At 37.9% G+C, this 24,739-nt stretch overlaps 1 protein-coding gene across 3 annotated transcripts in view; it reads right to left on the bottom strand.

Annotated features, from left to right (window-relative positions):
* Positions 1-282: 282 nt before the first annotated feature.
* anapc4 (anaphase promoting complex subunit 4) overlaps positions 283-24,739 on the bottom strand; it is a 34,114-nt gene continuing 9,657 nt past the window's right edge. For all 3 annotated transcript variants that reach the window (XM_059026435.1, XM_034034716.3, XM_059026437.1), the window contains exons 11-29: positions 21,601-21,687; positions 20,962-21,026; positions 20,409-20,451; positions 20,241-20,317; positions 19,561-19,661; positions 17,622-17,673; positions 17,029-17,084; positions 16,493-16,539; positions 15,892-15,948; positions 15,753-15,809; positions 15,444-15,537; positions 15,177-15,274; positions 14,710-14,771; positions 14,570-14,608; positions 14,379-14,480; positions 9,831-9,908; positions 5,445-5,606; positions 4,885-5,008; positions 283-623 (exon numbers count right to left, since the gene is read on the bottom strand). In XM_059026435.1, the coding sequence (XP_058882418.1) occupies positions 402-623; positions 4,885-5,008; positions 5,445-5,606; positions 9,831-9,908; positions 14,379-14,480; positions 14,570-14,608; positions 14,710-14,771; positions 15,177-15,274; positions 15,444-15,537; positions 15,753-15,809; positions 15,892-15,948; positions 16,493-16,539; positions 17,029-17,084; positions 17,622-17,673; positions 19,561-19,661; positions 20,241-20,317; positions 20,409-20,451; positions 20,962-21,026; positions 21,601-21,687 (1,623 nt within the window). In that variant the 3' untranslated portion in view covers positions 283-401. The remainder of the gene's footprint in view (positions 624-4,884; positions 5,009-5,444; positions 5,607-9,830; positions 9,909-14,378; positions 14,481-14,569; positions 14,609-14,709; positions 14,772-15,176; positions 15,275-15,443; positions 15,538-15,752; positions 15,810-15,891; positions 15,949-16,492; positions 16,540-17,028; positions 17,085-17,621; positions 17,674-19,560; positions 19,662-20,240; positions 20,318-20,408; positions 20,452-20,961; positions 21,027-21,600; positions 21,688-24,739) is intronic.

Raw genomic sequence — 24,739 nt, 5'->3', positions numbered from 1 at the left:
GCCCCATCACACATTATGGAATTGCTTCTTTCTGACATTTTTATTCTAGACCGGGATGAGGGTCATTGGTTTCAGTGAAAAATAAATATTTTTTTTTGTTCATTCAGCCACTGTAAAAATATGCTATTTAAAAGGGATCTTGTTAATGTCCCTGTTGAATTCAACAGAAGATGGAAACTGCTTTTCCCAACTATGAAAACCCCACTAGTGTTAGCATGCTAACTATTTGCAGACATTTTATTACCAAAAAAACACAACAAATACAAATGCTCTAAAAACACATATGTTTCACATTATTATTTTATTTTGGCTACTAGCTTTAACAATCTTTTTATGTAAAGAATTTTACAAATGTATCATGGACAGTCAAAAAACTTCAATTCTTGGGTGTTGCCAAGAACTTAAATTTCTGAAGTGGAAGCATTTTCTTCCTGCAAGTCTGAAGTTCCTGCCTCGGCCCCTTCTGTAAGCTCCCCTTCCTCAGTGTCCTCTTGACTGCACAGTGACGGTTCCAGTGACTGCTCCAGCTTCTCTTGGTCTCCACTAACATCTTGTTTATCCTCCTCCTCTTCATCTTCCACATCCATCTCAAACACCCGGATGTGGCGCAGGTTGGAGCTCAGCTGTAGGCAGATTCAATATAAAATTAGATCCATCATAATAAAAAAGTAGTTCCCCATGACCTAACAACCTCTATATCGCCAGTTCCGAATAAATTTTAATAACTTGTGTTTCATTTTAATTAAAATATTGGTTCTCTACATACAGTTATGAAAAATTATGGAAACAAGACTAGCTTTGTTAATTTTATTGACCACTTTTCCTCACTCAGATCCCAAACTTATGATATCTCTGAATATATAATAATTTCATATTTAAATATGCAAAATATTTTAATGAGCACTTCATCTCACAAGTATAATGGTACCTCAAAATGTTCTACTTCTAGAAAAACAGTAAAACTGGGGGGTGGGGATTTTGTTGTCTGATAACCTCACACAGACTACTTGCTCACTAACTATCTTGGTATCCCTGAATAGATAATTGCCTCCTCTAAAAATATACCAAAACATTAAGGAGTTTTTACATCACAGTGCAGTGGTCCCCCAAATATGACCCACTTATTATCAATGCAGAATGACATTTGCTCTTCATTTTACCCTCAAAAAAAGGTTTCTGGCCAATAGTGCCGAGGACAACACTGTGTTGAACATTGTACTAGTTTTGGCAGTGACCACTTAGGAAACTTATTTTCTCGGGAAAATAGAGAACAAATGTTCCTTCCAGTCATTCTGCATTAGTAGTAAATTGATCATATTTAGGGTACTACTGAAATGGAGACGGATTGCTCATCATTTTGCACAGTTTTAAAATGCAGACCATTATCTATTCAGGAATACCAAGATATTTATTAAGGGGTCTGATTTAGTAAGTGGGCTTTGGTTAGTTTATGTATTGTCAATTTAAAAAAAAACCTAATTTGTCATTAAGAACAAACAATCTTTACATTCAATTGATCTAGATCGGTGGTGCACAACTCAGGTCATGGAGGGCCGGTGTCCCTCTTGGTTTTTGTTCTAACCATACCTTAAATTAATTAATTGGACCAATTAAGCTTCTAATAAGGTCCAATAAAGTACTTCAGGGTGCAGTTGGAATAAAAACCTAAGGGACACCACTGTTCTAGACAGTAGCACTTATAAATCTCTCACAGTTTAAACAATTGGAGTCAGTAGCTTTGTATTTTGTGTGGTTCTTATTGCAGTTACTGAAAAACTGTGTTTAATGTTTTATTATTTGTTAGGTCTGTGTTAAGGGACTTCCACCAGAGTTCAAGAGCTACTCTTCGGGTACCTATCATAGGTACAATATATGTAGAATACTGTTGCAGACAAAAGTATTGGCACCCTACGCTTATTATACCATAATTCAGGGTAACAGATAAAGGATAAGTATTTAGTAAACTTGAACCACTTTTTGGCACTCCTGCTTTAGTATTTTGTGTCCTCTTTTTGCTTTTATTACATCTTTCAGATGTTTATAATAATTCTTAACCAGTATGTTGCATCCTGTTGGTGAAATCTGGACACATTCTGTCTTGCTTATTTCCTTCAGCTCAGACAGACTGGATACGTACTACTTGGCTACAGGTTTTTTCAGATCAGTCCAAAGCATTTCTATTGGATTGAGATCTGGCGATTGCAAAGGTCATTCCAGAACTTTTATCTGCGTTTTCTTCAAGAATTCCAGAGGTGACTGCTGGAAGATAAGCTTTCTGCCAACCAGCCTATGAGCAGATGGTATCATTGTACTTTGTAGAATGTTTTGATACACGGCACTCATTTAATCTTAAATCACGTGAAGTCCCTGAACTGCTAAAACACCCCCATACATGATCTAACAACCTCCATGTTTAACTGCAGGTACAAGGTTTTCTTCATGAAGGCTTTCCCTTTTTTTCTCCAAACTTACTGCAGTTTATTTTTAGGAAAAATGTTATTTTGGTCTCATTGAACTAGAGAATTTTGTTGAAGAATGCTTCTGATTCGTGTTTATTAAATTGCACTAGAGTGGCCATTTTGAAAAGAACTTTGAAAACAGACTTTAAAGTTAAGTGTAAAATGTTGTCAGGATGTTACAATGAAAAGAAAAACTACAGGTACATTATTTAAAAGAGTTGTAGAAACACGTGGGGATGTGTAATGCGATATTTTTCAGAACCACGCTATTTACACTTTAATAACTGTGTAATGGTTTTCAATCAATTAATAATATATATATATATATATATATATATATATATATATATATATATATATAGACGTGCTCAAATTTGTTGGTACCCTTACAGCTCATTGAAATAATGCCTCATTCCTCCTGAAAAGTGATGAAATTAAAAGCTATTTTATCATGTATACTTGCATGCCTTTGGTATGTCATAGAATAAAGCAAAGAAGCTGTGAAGAGATGAATTATTGCTTATTCTACAAAGATATTCTAAAATGGCCTGGACACATTTGTTGGTACCCCTTAGAAAAGATAATAAATAATTGGATTATACTGATATTTCAAACTAATTAGTTTCTTTAATTGGTATCACACATGTCTCCAATCTTGTAATCAGTCATTCAGCCTATTTAAATGGAGAAAAGTAGTCACTGTGCTGTTTGGTATCATTGTGTGCACCACACTGAACATGGACCAGAGAAAGCAAAGGAGAGAGTTGTCTGAGGAGATCAGAAAGAAAATAATAGACAAGCATGGTAAAGGTAAAGGCTACAAGACCATCTCCAAGCAGCTTGATGTTCCTGTGACAACAGTTGCAAATATTATTAAGAAGTTTAAGGTCCATGGAACTGTAGCCAACCTCCCTGGGCACGGCCGCAAGAGGAAAATCGACCCCACAGTGAACAGAAGGATAGTGCGAATGGTAGAAAAAGAACCAAGGATAACTGCCAAAGAGATACAAGCTGAACTCCAAGGTGAAGGTATGTCAGTTTCTGATCGCACCATCCGTCGCTTTTTGAGCGAAAGTGGGCTCCATGGAAGAAGACCCAGGAGGACTCTACTTTTGAAACAAAAACATAAAAAAACCAGACTGGAATTTGCTAAAATGCATATTGACAAGCCACAATCCTTCTGGGAGAATGTCCTTTAGACAGATGAGTCAAAACTGGAGCTTTTTGGCAAGTCACATCAGCTCTATGTTCACAGACGAAAAAATGAAGCTTTCAAAGAAAAGAACACCATACCTACAGTGAAACATGGAGGAGGCTCGGTTATGTTTTGGGGCTGCTTTGCTGCGCCTGGCACAGGGTGCCTTGAATCTGTGCAGGGCACAATGAAATCTCAAGACTATCAAGGCATTCTGGAGCAAAACGTACTGCCCAGTGTCAGAAAGCTCTGTCTCAGTCGCAGGTCATGGGTCCTCCAACAGGATAATGACCCAAAACACACAGCTAAAAGCACCCAAGAATGGATTAGAACAAAACATTGGACTATTCTGAAGTGGCCTTCTATGAGTCCTGATCTGAATCCTATCGAACATCTATGGAAAGAGCTGAAACATGCAGTCTGGAGAAGGCACCCATCAAACCTGAGACAGCTGGAGCAGTTTGCTCAGGAAGAGTGGGCCAAACTACCTGTTAACAGGTGCAGAAGTCTCATTGAGAGCTACAGAAAACGTTTGATTGCAGTGATTGCCTCTAAAGGTTGTGCAACAAAATATTAGGTTAGCGGTCCCATCATTTTTGTCCATGCCATTTTCATTTGTTTTCTTATTTACAATATTATGTTGAATAAAAAATCAAAAGCAAAGTCTGATTTCTATTAAATATGGAATAAACAATGGTGGATGCCAATTACTTTTGTCAGTTTCAAGTTATTTCAGAGAAAATTGTGCATTCTTCGTTTTTTGTGGAGGGGTACCAACAAATTTGAGCACGTCTATATATATATTTTTATTAGTTATATTACATTTCTACATACTTTAAAATGTCAAGGTACCAATACTTTTGTCATGAACAAATATTTGAAATTGCTTAATTCTTACTATGTAATAGCATGACTTTTGTCTGTTGACTGTATGTAACATTAGCCAAAGTCTTTTTAGCAGTAACAGCTAGTGCCATCTAGTGATCTTTCACTTCGGATCAAACCCTTGTTTCCATACTAGAAGGTTAGGAGCAGCTGATAAGGAATATAACCTTTCTTTAGCAAAGGAAACAGGTACTAAAACTCTAAAATATGGCAAAAAAAGTCTGCAATGCTAAAAAACATACCATGGATAATGTATTCTACACAATCAACTGTTTTTGTAAAGTATGTCTATGTATATATGTCAGTAGTGTCCGAATAGTGTAGAAATCCTGCTGTAATACTTACTACACATGAGACTTTGCGAATCCCATTCACAGCAACATACTGTGCTTTCATGTTCTCCAAAGTCCTCCACTGATTCTCAAGCACTACACTCTGAACAGGGATATCACCACTCTGCTGATCAAGCCTGAAAACAATTGAGAATAACTTGAGTACTGGTGTCTGTTTAACTTGAGCAATATTGTGATTCTTTGATAATGTGGTTCTTAGGTGGTGGATTCCTTTCTACTTTAGATTTGTTTAAAAAGGTAAGAATTTGCATCAACATTTATTATTTGTAATCTCTGGTAGCTGGACAAGTCAGGTTTTTAAATATTGCTCACATTTCTGATCTATAAAAAGTGTAGATTTGTATTTTTATTTTAGGAATTAAATTTAAATTTCCAAATTTAAAGTATCAAATAAAATTCCCTACACGGGACAAAAATAACTTATTTTAATTAAGGAGATCTTTGTAACCGACTACGTATCCAAGCAGATTCAATGTCTTACAAATGGGCCAACATCCTACAAGTGAAGATTCACCAAAAAATTGGACTGCTGCTTATACTGTTCCTCATTACTTCATGCTAGGGTCCAGGATGAATTCCTCTTCACCAGCATAAACAGGAGAGAGTGGCAGCTGAGCAAGGATTCGTCCTCTGTGCTCCTCTTCCACAGCCTCCTTGAGTACAACTGTCAGGGTTTCGTCATCAAAAAAACGAGCGTCTAGGCAGCTATATCGACTGTGAAATAAATGTTCAAGAAATTGAGCCGGACACATGAACATTATACACAACACAAAACAACATCTCTGGGTTACACAGTGCAATACTTAAGACTAACTATATTAGAGTACACATAACGTACCCAATATTACTTATTTAATAGGTATTTCTTGTTTCTAGGAGTTTGAGTTCTTTTAAAATATTTAGTAATAGGTCCACAATAACTAAATCACTACTTTTCAAATGACTCGCTTGCTTTAATTGTTCATGTGATTTTCATGCCAGCGATAAGTAAATTCTGTTCATCAACAAAATCAATTTAAATATAGCAATGGTAGTATTTTAATAAAATAAATATAAAGCATGACTATTTGTCAACCCAAGACAATAGATAAGTAGTTGCTACATAAAATTGCCTCACAGAATGTTGTTATGGAGTTAAAATAATAAATTGCATAAATGACCTGTTCCCCTCCATTTCATATGTGCAGATTACAAATAACCACATGTTACAGCTAACATTCATTTTCATTTTCAAAAATATACCTGGTACTATACTAGGTTAAATATAACTCTCAGTTTGCATGCTTTACTATAAGGTAATGCTCAGTGGTTCACATAACTGGTACGCAGGTATGCATGCGCACCAGTAATAAAAATGCAGACTTCCATATTGTTTTTAAGATGCAAATGCGTACCAGCAGTACATGTTTAAGAGGAAAGCATTTTTCATATAGGCAGTGAGGGTGCAGTGAGGGTGCATGTGATCTGTCTGTGACCCATACCTGCCTAACCTCCCGATTTTTCTACTGTCTCGTGGTCTCTGGGATCTGTCAACAATCTCCAGGTAACTTAGCTTATTATCGCTGATCATAATTAAATACCAGTCCCCGTATCTCACTTAAGGCCAGAGGGTTCCAATTCAATAAAAAGTCCATCCCTGCTAGCGCTATCATTGTCTGCAAGGTTTTACATAAAAAAAGAAATGGACAGCGATAAGTGGAATCACTTCAGTTCATAACGTCAATCATTTTCTTTTAATGGACACTTGAAGCAACCAACGATAGCAGGGATCTTGATTTAGCTGTCCATTCAGAGAAGAGGGATGTAGTTACGGGGAGTGGCGTTGTGGAAGCTCACTGATGCTTCACTTCCCAAACTGCGCGTGGATGAGAGGAGGTGTCGATGCTTGAGAGCCATCAGATTTAAACGTGAGTTTTAAAAAAACACATTTACTTGAGCATTTAACTTTAAATACTATTGTGTTCCCTCAGTTATATCCTTTTATAAATACCGTTGCCATCAATCTAACATGTTCAACACCACTAATAAAGTGAAGAGGTGTTTTGTTTTTTGCTTTTGAATCCCTGGCTGGAATTTGGTGGTAGGCTATTGAAATAAAGAGAATGGGTGATGATTTGTTACACATTGTAATAAACCAGCAATCCAGACTCTTACTAAACATTCATAAACTATTGTTGTGGTCTGCCATTAGCCCTTTAAGGACGTGATCGTGTAAACACAATCATACTGAAGTGTCATTTTGGGCCCGTGATCGGGTAAACACGATAAAAAGCGCACTTTGTTTCTTTGACTTACCGGGCCACCATACTTGGCAGTACAGGTCGTAGACGCATATCATTGGCTAAGGGAGGGATTGAACTTCACTGCCTGATTGTTTGTTTTTTCGTGTTAAGTCACTGAGACGGGCATTTTATTTTTAAAGGGCGGAGACATTTCAGAGCAGCACTCAGAGACAAAACATGACACAGGAACTTGTGTATTTGACATAGTTATATTAGAACATTTGTTATGTCTTGTATTTTAATATGTGTTTTTACAACATTTATAAATATCAAGAAAAAAGTGGATATAAGCAGATCATGTTTCAGGAACTACATTAATCAAGTAGGTCAGGTTCTTTTCCTCTTATTACTGACAATGAAGTGAAGAACTATTATTTTATTTATAAATATTTCTTTGGAGAACAAAATTGAGAGTAGTGTCCATTATTGATTATAAAGGCCCCGATTATGTCATTGCTATCACTCAGGTGAAACAATGTCTGGTAATTTGCCCGAACATCAATATTTTTCAACAAAACTTTCAGGAAGTAGTGCAAGGTCCCTCGGGTCACAGAATAATCTGTTCTTATACATGTATCTCTAAGCAGAATACATAATAATAAAGAAAAATTAAAAACAAACGCAAATATCGTGTTGAAAAAAAAAGCTAAAAGTAATTTAAAATGTTCCCCAGTGTTCTGAAAAAAGGACACTAATTCCAAGACGCTACTGGAAAAAAATAGATTTCTAGTGAATGAAGGAAGAGAGTTAACTGCAGCCCAAAAAAAGTTGGTCCTGGTCCCCATTGATCCTTAAAGGGTTAAGCAGTGCTGCTTGTGAACATGGGTTTTCACATGTCAAACAAAACAAATATTGATTCTGCCTCAGCCTCGCGCCTTTCTGCCCTGATCCATATTCATATGTGTAAGATGACCACTGAAACCTTTGATCCTGAACCCAGCATCCTTGACAGGGGTGCAAATCGTTTTGAAAATTAGTACTAAACTGTTTTGTAAGTTTAGCACCAGTCAGCCTACCGGTGTAAAATGATTAAATACCACCCTAATCAAGCCCCCCTTACAACACACGACACAAAACTTCTCTCCTGTGTATGTGGATGAGTGTGGGTGGGTCATTTGAGTAGACCAGACCCAATGAGAAACTATCATCATCTATTGCTAATGAATAAAACAACAACAGGTGCCTGAATTTAATGTTGCTCATGTTATAAGGTACCCTGGCGCAAGAATCTATCTCCAAATTTTGCACCCCTGATCCCTGACATCCCAATTGTTTGAAATGTCAGAGGCAGTGACCCTGTCCACACTACATAACTGATCTCGAGAACCGTACTCGAAACCGCTCTAATTAATACAGCTCAAAGCGTCCACACTGAAGTACCGTTTCATGTTTAGTCAGGCTTAATGCGTCCACACACCATTAGAATAGTTCAGTTACAATTCCCAGCAGAGCAACGAACCGTGGAAATTAATATGATAGTATCCCACCATGCACTGTATTTTAAAATAATGTGTTATGCCCCATATTAACAGCGGTCTATATTGCTAAAAAGAAATATAACAAGTATTGTGGAAAAAAGTAAATCCGAACACACAGACACACACACACACACACACACGTAGGGCTTGAAGTTTTCAGGTTTTATTTTTAATCAGGTGAAGTCCCTTTAAACAAATTGAGCTGATTCTGTTTTATAATTAAACTCAGAAAAAGCTGTTAATTACAAAACAATCTTTGTTTTTACCTTCATATTTTGTCTAAGCCTAATTCTGGTCCTCTTAATTTTATTTCAAACAGAGCTGACAAATTACGTGATTTGTTCATCCCCGATCATACTTTTAACTCGTATTTCATTTTTGCAGTCGCCTAATTTAATGTTGTGTTTTTGTTATTTTCCCCACTAGTTTAACAGAGATGTCCTGACTGATTTTTTTGAAGCATAAAAATGAATACCTAGTGCGGAGTGTACACTGATAGCATGACCTTCAGGCGCCTACTCTGAGTATTTCGCCAAACATAGCACAAAGCATTTTGGGATATTGGAGGATACACAAAAAAATGTAGTTTGGTATTACAGCGTCCACACTTCTGATAAACCGCACTACCTGATGCGATCTAATTAGAACCGGACTCCTGAGGTGGTCTCGAGTCCGGTTCTCAAGTACAGTATTAAATGTTGCGTAGTGTGGACGCAAACCGTATTTAAAGGCACAGTGTGGACAGGGCCAGTGACTTGGGTGATGACCCCTAATTTTGGTGAGTACCAAACCACTTCTGCTGGTACTCATGTGAGAAACTAATGATAAAACTTATGTGAACCCCTGGCAACGTTTCACTTTCTAGGTCATTTTACCACGTCTTTAGGGTCAAAGCAGTTGGTTGGTAATGAGGCATTTGAAGGGGTGGACAATTTCCCTCTTCAGGCTAAATGGGAAGCACAAGACTATGGTACCAGGTGTTTTTTTTATTTTTATTTTATTAAAATACAAGTTTGCTATAACATGTGCTTCTTTTAAATCTGCACAAGGTATTTACAGCAGTAGCTATATTATATGTGTGTTTCTCAAGCAAAACAAAAAAGGAGGCCCTCCCACCTCAACCACAAAATGACAATATACATTTACCATTTCAACGTTAGATAAGCTATTATACATACCTAGCCTCGGCAGTCCCATCAATACTCCTGCTAAGAAGGCTTCCAAGATCAATGGCCACAAGGCCACTGCTTACAGACCTAATAAACAAATGTACTTAGAATGAGTTAAAATACTGCGCTATACATCTTTTTCTAAATCTGTTTTTGTGAATAAAATATAGTTTGATATTCAACTGGTACCATACAGCACTGTCTGAAAGGCTGTGAAAATTCTTGAAATAAAGTTGCATGTGCACAAAAGGCAATTAGTGTAATGCCTGCTCCTCTCTGCTACTTACGAACAGTAAGTGGAAGACCAAATACCTATTGAACCTGCATTAATAATTAATAAATAGCACAAAATTAAACCAAATGCAACTATAGAATGAAATAGAACGAATTGCAAATATAAAACGAAAAATCATTAGAAAGCAAACATAGAATGACATTTTTAAATTGGACAGTTTAAACAAAAAATACTTTAAGTAAATACTTGCAATCATAGCTGTCAAGGCTCAGCCGTTACCATAGACATGGTCTGAAGGGAAACGGGAGCTCTGATTAGCACTTGTGCAGATGTATAATTTGGAGCGAATCGTTTGGGATGGAAGAGAAGAGACGTTTGTTTGTTTCAAATTGTGATGGGAGAGAAGAGAAGTTTGTTTCTAAAATGCCTAAACCGCGCACAACAATTAAACAATGTTGCTTATAATCTGAGCATGAGGGGATGTATGCAGCGGACGGGACGGTAACAAAATAATGATGTACAGATTTTGCTGTCGGCTGGAATGGGAGTCAAAAGATACCGTCGTTAAGCATTAGCGGTTTATTCCGTTTGGGGAACATATGGCTTGTTTGCTTATATTTTGTATTAGTATGCTAATTCTTTGTTTTATTTCAAGTGGTGCAACCTTTGCACTGGAGCAAATGCTGTTTTGGTTTTGAATAATTTTGAAATGAATAAATCTACTTTGCTTAGTGTTTAAAAACTGCTTTGCTTAGTGTTTAAATACCCAAGCTTGTATACTGGAGCCCTGCTTCAGTGCAATGGGATTAAAATACAATTCCTATGTAAATATATATTTGTTTTATTTTATCATATTGTATTTTTATAGAGGGTGTAACAGGGGAGATCTGTGCTGACTGCCTGGCGCATGCGTGGTTCTGCAGTAAGAGGGCAGCAGCCTTGTAAGATCCGCCTGTCAGTCATGGTGATGACACAGAGAGGTGAGGAAGAGGGTGTGTTGGCTTTCCCTCTCTCCAAGTGGCAGGCCTTGGGGGATTGCTCGGCCCATAAGTACTGCGCTTGGTTATGCATTCCAGTGGCCGTGATTGGGAATACACAGACGCTGAATGAGAAGGCCAAACATAGACCAGGCAGGAACACCAGTGGTTGGAGCGAGAGAACAAAATAGGCAAGCACGGCTGAGGAAGACAGCCAGCCTAGAGAAAGAAAATAATATATAAAATAAATTGTTACATATCCGAGGGAACATGTAGGAGTAGAAGGGGAACCTTGGCCACCCCAGTGTATAGTGCATAACAGAGTAGGACGGAGACCCGAGCTGACCGGCTTAGCGGCAGTGGGGGCACTGCGTAAGCAGCACCTTTATTTTGTAGTTTTATTACTTGTCTTATTTTCCCTTCTCTTTCGCGTTTTGTTATTTATTATTTCAGAACACCAGTGAGTGCGCCAGCATTTAACTGTTTACCAGTATTGGTATTTCTGTGGTCCTGTTTACCGTTGCCGGTATTCAGGCCACGGACAACAGCGCCCTCTGCGGGCTAAAAGAAAATGTAGAAAACAATAAAACTGGGCACCAGTGCGGTATTTTTAATTAAACCTTCTGTCTCCCGTGTGTGTCAATGAATTGCCCACCACCCTTCCACATGTGGTGTTAACTGTGGGATTCACTGGCACTGCCCAACCAAAGCAGTGCAAGAGCAGAGAGAGGCAGAATGGACCCGAAGCAATTCGCCACTATGATGGACCTCCTGCGCCAAACCCTAACAGAGGTAGTGCAGGGGGGTGGCCGACCTGCGGGACCGGACCCAGGATTACCACGGCCGATGAAAATGATGGCAGAGGATCGACCCGAAGCCTATCTTGAGATCTTCGAGACTATGTCGATCTCTGCCGGGTGGGCCCAGGCATAGTGGACTAGCTAGCTCCTGTCCTAGCTGACGGGGGAGGCGCAGGTGGCGACGAGGGCCCTGGATCCGGCGGCAATGATGGAGTACCCCACTCCGAAAGCTGCCATCCTCAACAGCGTGGGTGCGACTCCGGAGTAGAGCTTTTCTGCGGAGGAACACCCCAGGGCCATCGTGATCCGCTTGCAGGATTACGCCCGGGAATGGCTGAACCCGGGAGCCACCACCACTGCCAGGCTGGTAGAGGTAGGTTGTAGTCCAGCGGTTCCTGCAGTGCTTGGCTCCTGGCAGAGCAGTACCAGCCAACAGAACCAATGCCCGGTAAGCTGCCTGGAAACAGCGCTACTCCAGCATCATCCCCTCTGCTGGCCCGAGGGAGGGCGAAGGGATTGGGGGGGAAGGGGTAGCCAGGTCTTTGGACGGAGTGTGGTGGTGGGAGCTCCTGGCCTGAGAACTGGGGCGGAGAGGGTTCACCCACAAGCTGCTGCAGTGTTGGACTGGGGTCTCACGTGTCCACCCTACCGTCAAGCCCCTTTGATGGTTCTTGTGTCTCAACCTCCTGCTGAAGCTTCCTGGCGAGAAACCAGTTCACTGATGTGTGGAACAAGCTGGGAGGTGAGCCACATCGACCGGGATTGCCCCGCTATGGGACGTGACCTCAAATCGACCAGGTAAGACTGTTCCATTCCATCAGTCACTCCAGCAGACGGGTTTTGTGATTCCTGTGTCAGTGGATGATACACAAACCCAGGCTCTCTTAGATTCAGGGTGTAGTCAGTCCCTAATACAAGAGAGCTTAATCTCACTGGGGCATAAGCAAATAACAGGACAGGTGCATATTAAATGTATTCATGGGGATGTGCGCACTTATCCCAAAATGTATGTGAATTTGAAAATTGGCCAGCAGGTGACGCTAATGCAATTGGGTTTGTGTCCTCGATTGCCAGTGCCTGTAGTTCTGGGACAGGACTGCAAGCAGTTTAAAGATTGGTTTGGTACTGTGACGGCCCCGTCCTCCCTATTGGCTAAGAAAGAGGAAGTAATTGGAGAGATCTTCCCCTTTCATGACCCGGCATGGTATTGCCATAGATTTAGACCCCGCAAAACTAAACGGGAACACCGGGCTGCTAAGAATGAGGGCTGGCAATGGAGGGAGTCCGAGAAGTTTCAGGTGGAGGCGATTGGTGAAGAGTCTCGGGGTGGAGGCCGCGGAGCCAGCACTGGGGTTTGGCTCGGCTGCCTCCGCTCAGGACCGACCTGATCTCGAGCTAGAAGCCATGCAAGCTGATTTTTTAGCTCGTTCCCATGATTTCCGACTCGAGCAAGGGCGTGACGATGTGCTGGGCAGGCTCTTTGACCAAGCAGCTGTGGTTAATGGTCGGGTGGTCGAGCCCAGACGCGCCGCCACGTACCCTCACTTTATCAATTAATCGAGATCTCTTGTACCGTGTTGAGAAATGACCACAGACTGGGGAAATGTGTCACCAATTGCTCATTCCTCAGCCCTTTAAGGAGGATTTGCTGCAGCTGGCTCACGCTATTCCCGTCTGGTCATTTGGGAAGGGACAAGATCAAAGCTAGGCTCGTGCCACGGTTCTATTGGCTGGGGCTGGATGGTGACGTCAGGCGTTTTTGCGAACGCTGTGGGGAATGTCAGAAGGCTAGCCCTAGAGCCGTCCCATGAGCTCCATTGGTGCCATTGCCCCTAGTGGAAGCTCCATTTGAGCGTATTGGAATGGATATAGTTGGACCGCTAGAGCGGAGTGCGGCAGGATACACACACCTATTGGTCATTTTGGATTACGCTACACATAAGCAGCACCTTTATTTTGTAGTGTTATTACTGTGTTTTATTTTTCCTTTTCTTTCGCCTTTTGTTAGTTATTTATCTGCGGGCTAAAATAAATCAACCAGAAAATAATAAAACTGGGCACCAGTGCTGTGTTTTCAGTTAAACCTTCTGTCTCTCGTGTGTGTCAGTGAATTGCCCACCACCCTTCCACAGAGGGAATGGGCAGTATTTACTGTAAATAGACAGTTAATTAAAATGAGTGGGGGACTGTACTTTACCGTTACTGACGCTAATGAGAATTTATTTATTTTTTTTCTGTGCAAGGTCTGTTTGTCAAAATGTAAAAAAAAAAAAAAAAAGATAATGTTTAACAAAAAATATGTATGTAATTAAAACATGATGTATACTATATTATTATTGATATACATCTATTTGAGTTGTTTTATTAATGTGTATCTGTAATAAAACGACATTTCACAGGGCTCTACTAATTACCAATGATGTTTTATAGCTGCTCCTAGTAACCATGTGATATGGGTTACCCCAAGTCAAGGGACTTTACGCCAGCATTAAATAAATCAGGAAATAAAACCACTTGTTATTTGTAGCTTTCCATGAATGCTTACCTGGATAGGTCTGTTGCTTTTCTCATTATGTACAGTTTGCAGGGTGATATTTCTGGCATGGTGAACACAATATAATGCATACCAGACTTTTTGTCATTCCACCTGGAAAGCAATAAAGTATAGGTTTTAATTTGAATTATTCAAAACTATTAGATATAGCATCTTAAATATGACAACCAAATTATACTTACAGCGATGGCAACTCAAACAGCCTTGGTAATGTATCTGTGCTAAAAAAAAAAAAAAGAAAAAGGCAAATCATTGTAAATTAATGGCATACTAAGTTTATTAGACTAAAGTTGAAACAATAAAAAAATAAATAAAAACTTACCTTGTTGGTATTGTGTAAAGAGGCATACCTATTGCCTGTTTTATAGACTTCCCGATTATTTCCTTTAAATAAAAAAAATCATAATTTAGTTTTTTATTATAAAGGAATGCAATTTTGTTTAAGAGTGAGTAAGGTTGTAACAGTTGTAATGCATAACATACTGGGTCTTTCAGCATTTCAGCTTTTTGACAACTTAATTCAATTTATACTGAAGAGGAAACATATTATCTATATTTAGTTGCTACAATATGCAGTCAACAGCATAATGGCTGTCTGATGTACTGAGAAAGTTCCAAATGTGAACCTGTGACCCAAAAGTAACTCGCAAGCAGAAACAATGATGATAAACAACTGTAATTATGGTGTAAATATAATTTTAGATAGTTTGTTTTGTTACTAAGGTTATGTTAGAGGTTCATAATAAGCACTAACAAGACAAAACATTCAAGACAAAATCAAGTACTCACTGCAGGTTTCTGTAAACACAGATCGATAACTCCCTCCATTATTCTTTTGACATAGTACAGTGATTTCTGGGGATAATATGGAAACAGCAAAGGGCTTTCTGAAAAGAACAGTATAAAACAGCATGTTCAACATAAAGTGGGTCATAAAAATAAACTTGAGCATCTTCAAAATTAGACAAGAGCATCCAATCAAAATTAGAAGTGCCGTGGGCCCAGTCACCCCACCATGAACATTTGTGCACGAACACCCACTACTTTAGTTTATACCTTTAAGAGGTGTGCTGTTTTGATGAAAGTTCACCCACTGATTGCCTTTAGAATTGGGAGGAGACACCAAATCGTCATCTTCATCTTTCAGGTACTGAATGAAATTAAGACAAACAGAATGAAAAAATGGCTAAAACCATCAGCTTTTAACGCAGTTCACTTTTTATCTCTGTCGTATGAATAATAATACAAGTTCATTCACAAACAGGATAATAACATATACTTCAATGTATCTTAACTGGACTGTATCCAATTTTAACAAACACAACAGGGTTTGTTTCTTTAAAAAAAGAAAACTAAATACATTACCTGTCCAACTCTTTCTACATTGAAATATTTTCCTTTGCGATCATAGAGTTCTGGTGCCTACAAGAATAATAATAGAAGAAAAATTAAACAGTTACTGATTAAGGAAAAAAGAAAAAAGACAATAACAAAATATCCTTACCTCATTGAAATGCTCAGTGAGGAAGTCTGCAACAAAGGCAATATCCTTCTGTGTCATCTAATAAAAGTAAAACAATAAACAAATATATTGTAAAGATTCGCCAGAGGGAAATCAGGGAGCCAGAGCACACTGAATGCAACTAATCATACCACCAGGGATAGTGCTGATGCCAAGTTAATGATTTTGAAGTAGAAATCATGAAGTACTTTGAAGCAGTAAAAACATTGAGATGCAGTATCTGCATTGCACTGTATACTAAAACATGGTTGCAGTTGTGACAAGATTACAGAATTATTAAAAAGGGGGAGGGCTCGAGTGTGTGGCAAGAATGTATTTTGTTAGGTTTTCTGCATCAAATGGACAATATTGTACCTAGCGTCCATGTCGGAACCAGCAAACATCAACATTAGAAAGCCAAGGTAACACCCTACTGTTTCCTCTAAAAATATCTGGTTTGTGCTGCTTGGTTTCTGCTATTTGTACTCATGCGTGAATCCAATTGTTTCATACAGCAGAAAATAATTTCTGAAGTATAAAAATGAAACACTGGAAATATGCAATTTTAGTTTCTAATGAGAGATATTTTGAGGTTTACTCTGACCTTGTTGAGTTCCGGAAGAACATGATCCTCGGACATCCTCAGCATAGCTAAAACACAAATGTTTCTATTTTACTGAGAATACTTTCAATAGGCAATATCTCGAAAGGCAAACATCTCAGCCATAACCTTAACCACCCACATTCTGAGGTAAAACTATAAGAAACAAAATCAAGTACACACATTTTGCTAATGGGCCAATCTATAAAAATGGTACATTTCATAAAACTGATATCAGGAGTAATGGAAAACCCAAGATTTTTGTAATAATGTATTTATCCCAATACACAGTTTTGATTATCAAAAAGTCTTAAGGAAGGTCATTCTAGAACAGATTCATTTGTTTAACCTTTTGGGCAATGGAGTTGGTGTTAACGTTATTTAAACAAAGCAATTGATTAATTTAACCTTTAATTTATGAGGGAATGGTTACTATTAAAAGAAGACTTTAAATAGCTGAAGCTCTAAAAATAGTGCAGCTTTTCAATCTAGAATATGGCTTCTTAAATTCATCTTTTTAATACCAAGGGCAGCCTTACCTACATATAACCATCGAAAAAATGCTTTGAAGTTTTTCATACTGCTGTCAATGACTCTGAAAGGAGAAAACATTTAGAGTTGATATCCACAGAAATGATTATATATACAAGAGTTTAAGTATTGGCCATGATGCAAAAATAATTAAAATAAATAAGTCTTTTTAATAACTATTATACAACAAGTGTTGAGAGTTTTTTTTGCTAAGCGCTGCAGTGTGATTTTTTTTTTAACTTATTCTTCTTATTCTGGAACCCATCTTGCATTCATTCCTATCCACGACAGAGTGTCCGACACGGTTCCAAATTATGCAGCTTTGCTAAGCAATTGTGGAGCTTGATCTACGGAAAGTAATTCTCCAAATGCCGCTGTTTAATTTTAGGTTTAAACTTTAAACATACTTTCTTTGCCATATATTGTACTTTTTACATAAAATTGCATTCACCATGCATGTTCATGACGTGCTGTGGTTATCTAACTCATGACGATGTAAGCAACCCACACATCCTCATTCGTGGAATAACTAGAGTACTTCGTAACTATCAATGTGTATGTTAACTATTTTAATAAAAAAAAAGTTTTGTCTTATACTCACTGTAGAAGTTCATTTGCCTTAAGTATGAAGGAACCCACAGCTGTGATTGCATCTGAAAAACAATATGGACAATGGTCAGTGTTACACTGGACGTATCCCACTTTGTTTTTGGCCACATATAACCAGTGCAACACACTATGACTGGAGGGGGGGGGGGGGGGGGGTGTTGGCACCAGGAGGATTTTCTATTTTGGCGCATGATATTTCTTGTTTTTCTATTTTCTAAGTCCTAGTTGTTGGTAACACAAGCAAGGCAATTATCAACACCACTGAATTAACTTTAAGTTTACATGTAAAATCTAACAAATTGCTGTTTCGGCCATGAACAGTATGAATGGAGATGTGCGCTGCATATATATATATATATATATATATATATATATATATATATATAGTTACAAAAAATGGTAATTAGTAATAAAATATTTACTGTAAGAATTTAACAGTCTATTAAATGTTACTTTATTTTGAAAGGTAAGCTTAAAGTACACACAATGCATCCGGAATACAGGAATCATAATATTTAACCACCTTTCTAAATAACATTACTATACTTTCAATCTTCATTCACAATTGTTCCTCTTTTTGACACTTGAGCTTCATTGATTATTTGTGTTTACACACTGTGAGGGTGGCTGACTTTTATTCATGCATTTTTTATCAGTGTGTGGCAATGTTGCCAACCTTAAAGACCTACATTTTTTAACAACCTAACAGGAAAATACATGACGTTTAAAGCAGGGTTGGCTGATTTAAATCAAGTCTATTTAAATCACTTGATTTTTATCATTTACTACCTATTTTATATTGCTTCTCAAGGAAAAGACATGAAAAGTATGTTTTAAAAAAAACAAACATCTTTAACTCTTACTGTCTATAAACTAAAACTCTTAGGGCTGTATTCTGATTACAGAGCAAATGCGTGTGCAAGCGCGAACGGCACTTGCCCCAGATTCTGTGACGCATAAATGGAGCGAAGATGTAAAAAAAAAAAATAAATACTGCACTGAAATGGTATTCTGAAGACATGTCTTGCCCCGTTATAGAGCGCTTGCCCCATCATTAACATATTCGCCGAAGCGATTCTGATGACAGTTCAATGGGGTCCCAAAGAAACATTTGAGCACTGTGTTAAGACCCGCTGAAACCAGGTTTATTTAGTGGTGCAATCAGGAACGTTAACAATTGAACACACTATAAAAAGTAAAGTAGTCCTAAGTAACAACTGCGTGTGTTTGGACTGACACAGAAAGAGGAAATCAAAGAAAGAAAAGTAAAAGAAAAGAATGACTGGGATGAGAGGGGGATTTTTCTCTGGTGTACTCCATTGCTAAATTCTTGTAGTTCACATATTGTAGTTCACATTTAGAGGATGCCACAGTGATAAATAATTTGCTTTATGTATGTATTAATTTAAGACTGAGTAATTTAGTTTGGTATGTAACTACTCACAAACCACCATTTCCAACATCCTTAAATTTACAGTTTGTAGGTACTGTAGAGCTACAACTATGGTACTACAAAAAAATTCTATAATTAAAAAAAAAAAATCCATAAAAATCTGATTTAAATAAAATCATCTGATTTTTTTAAAAATAATAATTTTAAAAAATCACCAACCCTGGTTTAAAGTTTATCGGTTTTTCTTCAATTTAATAAAGCTAAACATTTTAATGTACCAATGTGTTAACTATTTCCTTGGAAAAATAATAATAAAAAAACCAAACATGACACATATGATGATTTTCTATCAATAGCTTTATGTGTCCTGAAATATTGTGATTTACATTGTCAGTTTGTATCTGCTTGTGAAGTCTGAGAGGAAAACATTGATTGGCTGCGCTAACAGTCACTTTGGGCTCACATTTTTAGGGGCCCCCTACTTTTTGTCCCATAATTCGAGCAGTGCACGTAACCTGTTACCATTATCTCTCAGTACCTTCTATTAGTGCAGCATCAAGCCCAAGAGGCTCATACTTCTGTTTCCACAAGGCCATCCCCTTCAGCTCACTTAAATAGTACAGCAGAGCCTCTGAACCACTGAAGGGATAGAAGAATTAAAAAAAGAGTATAACTGCCTGAAGAGCTGGAATGAGCTGGAATGAGTTTGTTTTATCAGGGCACTTGATCAGGAACACACTGAGTTTGCCAGTTTTGCTGTGTCATTCCAAACCCTAGCAAAGACTTAAAATTGCTGGTAGACTAGTAAACACTTTTAGAAAACCTATTCGCTATATTGGAACCATTTTTAACATATAAAGAAACGAAAACCAGATTCAAAGTCGTACTCTATAAATGATTAACTTTCACAAACAATACCTTTTGGTGGCAGGTGTGAATAAATTCATTAAACTATAGATTATCAGATCTACAAACAACGTTTATTCACAATACAGGAATTACAATATTAATATTGGCAAATATTTCATCAGGAATAGATGGCATTAACAAATTCAAAAATATATTACAATTAAAAAAAAAAAAGATTCCATAAATATTTTACTGTTTAATTAATTTTTTTAATTTCGTTGTATTTATATTGTACAATTCTCTCTGTCTGGTTTTTAAATTATTATTATTATTATTATTATTATTATTATTGTTAACTATTTTGATTACCTCTGCAGATGGCTTATCACCAGTTTCTGAATGCTGGAGTATGATGACTCAATGGACTGACCAAGTTTTTTTAAACCCTGGTAAAAAACAAGGAGCACATTAAAGCAAACCACAAAAACAATTATTATTATTTAATATTGCAGTGAGAAAGTATTATCACAGACCTACCTTTACTGTAAGTTGGTTCATCAATAATGCTTGCAGTTCAGGGCTATAGATGACAAAATAGATAATTTATCTATAACATTGTGTCTACATTTGTAAAAATAATTCAGACCAAAAAATGTGATCTGAACAAACATGTAAAATTAGCAATGAGGTACAGTATGAGCCAAATTATTTAATTGCTGAACTGTTGAAGAAACTATTAAGTGAATTGTTTATGCTTAGATAATTGTTTGCCATGCTTAATAAATGTTATTTTTTCAGTCACTACCTATTTTTGAAGTAAGATGTTTTTTGGTAATATACAGAAAATCCTTTAACACAATCAAAGCTGTGAAACAATCAAATACATACAAACAAACATGTGCAAATATAGAAAACGCAAGAGTCTCCCATAGAGTTGGACACACATTCCACATCCAGTTATAAATGATTTTTATGAGCGGAGAAAAGACAAAACACATTCCATATTAGTTTTTTTTAGACTGTGAACTGTACTGTATAGATTTATTTGCACAACAGAGTGAATATTCTTATTTTGTATTATATTTATTACCTTGCCTTTCCCCATAACAGTAACTGAATGAACTCATCTTGAACTGAAGTGGTAGTATTCTTCTCCTAAGAAATAATACACATTAAATGTGTTTAATGTTAAAATTCTAACATTGACAAAGACAATTCTGGTTAAATAACATTTGTATATTTTTTTCTTGGTATCTGAATTCCTTTCCTTTTACTCAACACTGCAGACCTCTAAATAGGGCTAGAAAAAATAATGACTTTTATATGACTTATTTCCATAGAAGACACAAACTATTTTATTAGCTACAGTAGACAAATAACATATTGAGTTATAAACGTAAACAGGGCAGCAGTGTGGAGTAGTAGTTAGGGCTCTGGACTCTTGACCGGAGGGTCGTGGGTTCAATCCCAGACAGGGGACACTGCTGCTGTACCCTTGAGCAAGGTACTTTACCTAGATTGCTCCAGTAAAAACCCAACTGTATAAATGGGTAATTGTATGTAAAAATAATGTGATATCTTGTAACAATTGTAAGTCGCCCTGGATAAGGGCGTCTGCTAAGAAATAAATAATAATAATAATAATAATAATAATAATAAACAGAGAAACGCAGCTGTATTTTTCTTTTAACTTATTTACATTTGCTGGGTAGTCAGAAATCACACTTACTTGCACAAACTTTGTAAGCCTCAAGTCCATTTGCATCAGGATATCCTCCCAGGCCTCGCACATGCATGTCAATGACAACTTCTGGTACTGCAAAGTCAATTGAAATGTATAATTTAAGGAATATATTAAATTAAAATGATCCCAGGTCTAGTGTCGCAACTGAGGTTCCCGCTGGTAGATGCCCTCTGGAGCAGTGGTTCTCAACCTCCCCACCCCCCCTTGCAATCCATTTTTTTCTGTGACCCCCTACCCACCACCACTACACCTCCTTGCTCCAAAAATAGGTGTATAAATATAAAAATAAGGCAGTGTGTTTTATATAATAAACTGACAAAAACAAATTAACCAGATTACAAATTGAGTGAATACAAATAACTGCAGAAACAAGTTATTCATTCAAATGTGCAGTCAACCAGTGGGAAAGTTATGCTTGCTTACATTTCACCAGTTCATGAATTCTCTGTGCAGTTTCTGCTCAGCAAAGTTCATCTTCAGGAGTTAATCTGCTCCAATGCTTTGTTTTGGTCATCAGCAGGTGTGAGAATCCTGTCTCACACATTAGTAGTTGGGAACGGCAACAAAAGACACAGGACTCTTTCTAAAAGAATCAGATACTCATCCAAGCACTTCGTCCAAAGCTGATTTAGGGGCACTGATGAACACAGAGTATTATCTGTCTCACTATTGAAAAGTTTGATGAACTTTTCTTGGGCATTGCCCAGAAATATGGGTGTCATATAAGTAGCTGGTATGAGCTGGCTGGTGTTGTCGAAACTACAGAATAGACCCCCTGAATCCACAGCTATATTTTGCGATCCATAGGTTGCGAACCAATGCTTTACAGCAGGGTGTGAAACAACCGACGGCACCGGCGACAACTGCCGCAATGCCTCCCATATTAAAAAAATTAAATAAAACTTATGGCAAAAGTTGCCTGTAAGCCCGCCCGTCATTGCCACCGGTGTCCATCGTAACAGCATTCGTTCATCACGTGAAGCCTGAAGCATAGTGATTGACGGTTCTGTGATACATAAAGTCAAAATGGAATGTGTCAACGCAACAAAAGAAAAAAAAGTGCCCGAGGTCACAACGATATTGCCACAGCAAAGCACAAGCACCAAAGCACCATGGCAGAAGCAAAACTGCGATCTGGTAGCATTGCGTTGTGGGCATCAACAAGTGTAAGTGTGGATCTGGATAAGAAAGTTTCTCGTGCTGAACTGTTCTTTACTGGATTCATTGTTGAGCACAATTTGCTGTTATCTGCTGCAGATCATGCAGGGCCTGTTTTTAGAGCGATGTTCCCAGATTCGGCAATTGTACGGAAATATTTTGCTGCTTGGACCAAGACCACCCACCTGCTGAATGGGGCAATTGCGCCTTCTGTTCTGCACTCAGCCCTGACTGATATTAAGACATCGGGATCCAACTTCTCCTTTGCTAGTGACGGTTGCAACGACCAAGACAAGTATTATCTATACTCCTGCGGTACGTGTGGCTAAGATATTAACATTCTGTATTTTTATATTTAAAAATACACATTAATTGACCAACATGATGACTTTTCTTAATTCAAATACCATTTGATTAATTAATTTATATAGGCCTGCTATGTTTTTTACACTGCATATTGCAGTCCCTATTAGCAGTCGTTTACTGTTTACAATATAAAGTGCAAGTATTACTAACTTAGGTTTTTACATAGGCTAGTGGTATTAAGTTTTAAAATCAAGGTGCCAAATATTTGAATACATATGTCATTTAAAATTACAGATATTCATACCGACAGTAACATTTCTATAATAATAATATATTTCTGATAGCATTTGACAGCCTTACATTTTTTTTTTGCCCCGCCCCAAGTGTAAAACAAAAAATTCTCACAGTATTGAAAATGTGTGTTTTTCCGCAGCAAACAGATTCCTAAGATCCCTGTTCATGATGTAGAAAGTGTTTAACAGCGCATCCTTTTGATATGTTTGGTCTTGGTCTCGCAGCAGTACGGGTAAGGGCGTCTAAGAAATAAATAATAATAATAATAATAATAATAATAATAATAATAATAATAATAATAATGGGTGAAAACAGACTGAATGGCCTTGCAGTCCAGGAAGTGTTACAGCGTTTCGATAGATCAGGTCATAGGAGGATTGGCAAACTATATTTAAAGTAAAGCCTTCTAAATCGTGGCATTATGCAGTCTCAGCAGATCGATCAGTCTTAGCACCAGTATCAACAATCTTTAAAGTCCCAGCAGTGTCAGCACCAGTCTTACCAGTCCCAGTAGTGTCAGCACATAAAGGTATGTCAACAGCAATACAGGACTCTGATACATTATTTGTAGACATGCCTGTGTGCAACCTTCAGTCTACAGCGGACAGCATTTTTAAAACACTAGACCAGGTGTTTAAGGATAAAGGACTGGACTGGGAGAAGCGTGTTTCATTTTCAGCAGACAACGCATCTGTCAATTTGGGCAAGCACAACAGCAGGATTACCAGGATTAAAGAAAAGCAACCCTGTTGCATCGGGCCGGGTTGCTTCTGCCACCTTTCACATTTATGCGCTCAAAAGGCAGCAAAAGCCCTAAAAGGATTTGATATTGGTGATTTCCTTACTAACATCTGCTACCACTTTGACAAACGTGTCAAGCGAAAGGAATAGTTGCGTGAATTTATGATGTTTTGCGACATGGCCGTGAGGAAGATTGTGGCAGAGCAGGGCTCTGCCCTTGGAAATACTGGCAGGGATGGAGTTAAATTCTCCTCCCTGCCCAGGTTGATTGCGTCAGATGGGAGCAATCAACCAATTAATTATCCAATTAAACTCAGCCACCTGGCATAAAAGGAGGCCTCTGCGTCCCATGGAGAGAGAGTTCTAGAAGGAGAGGAAGCAAGAGTGTTTTTCTGTGTGTGCTGTTTTTTGTTCAAAACACAGACAATAAACACAAAACAAAACTTACAAAAATAAGTCTTCCAGGCTGGGCGTTGCCTTCACTGGTTTCAAAAATGAGCAAAAAACAGCACACACAGAAAAACACTCTTGCTTCCTCTCCTTCAAGAACTCTCTCTCCATGGGAGGCTGAGGCCTCCTTTTATGCCAGGTGGCTGAGTGGTTAATTGGATAATTGATTGATTGC

The sequence above is a fragment of the Acipenser ruthenus genome, chromosome 1 (assembly GCF_902713425.1).
Source record: "Acipenser ruthenus chromosome 1, fAciRut3.2 maternal haplotype, whole genome shotgun sequence".
NCBI classification, from domain to species: Eukaryota; Metazoa; Chordata; class Actinopteri; order Acipenseriformes; family Acipenseridae; genus Acipenser; species Acipenser ruthenus.
Note: the sequence above shows the minus strand (reverse complement) of the source record. Positions and strands in the feature narration are given on the sequence as shown.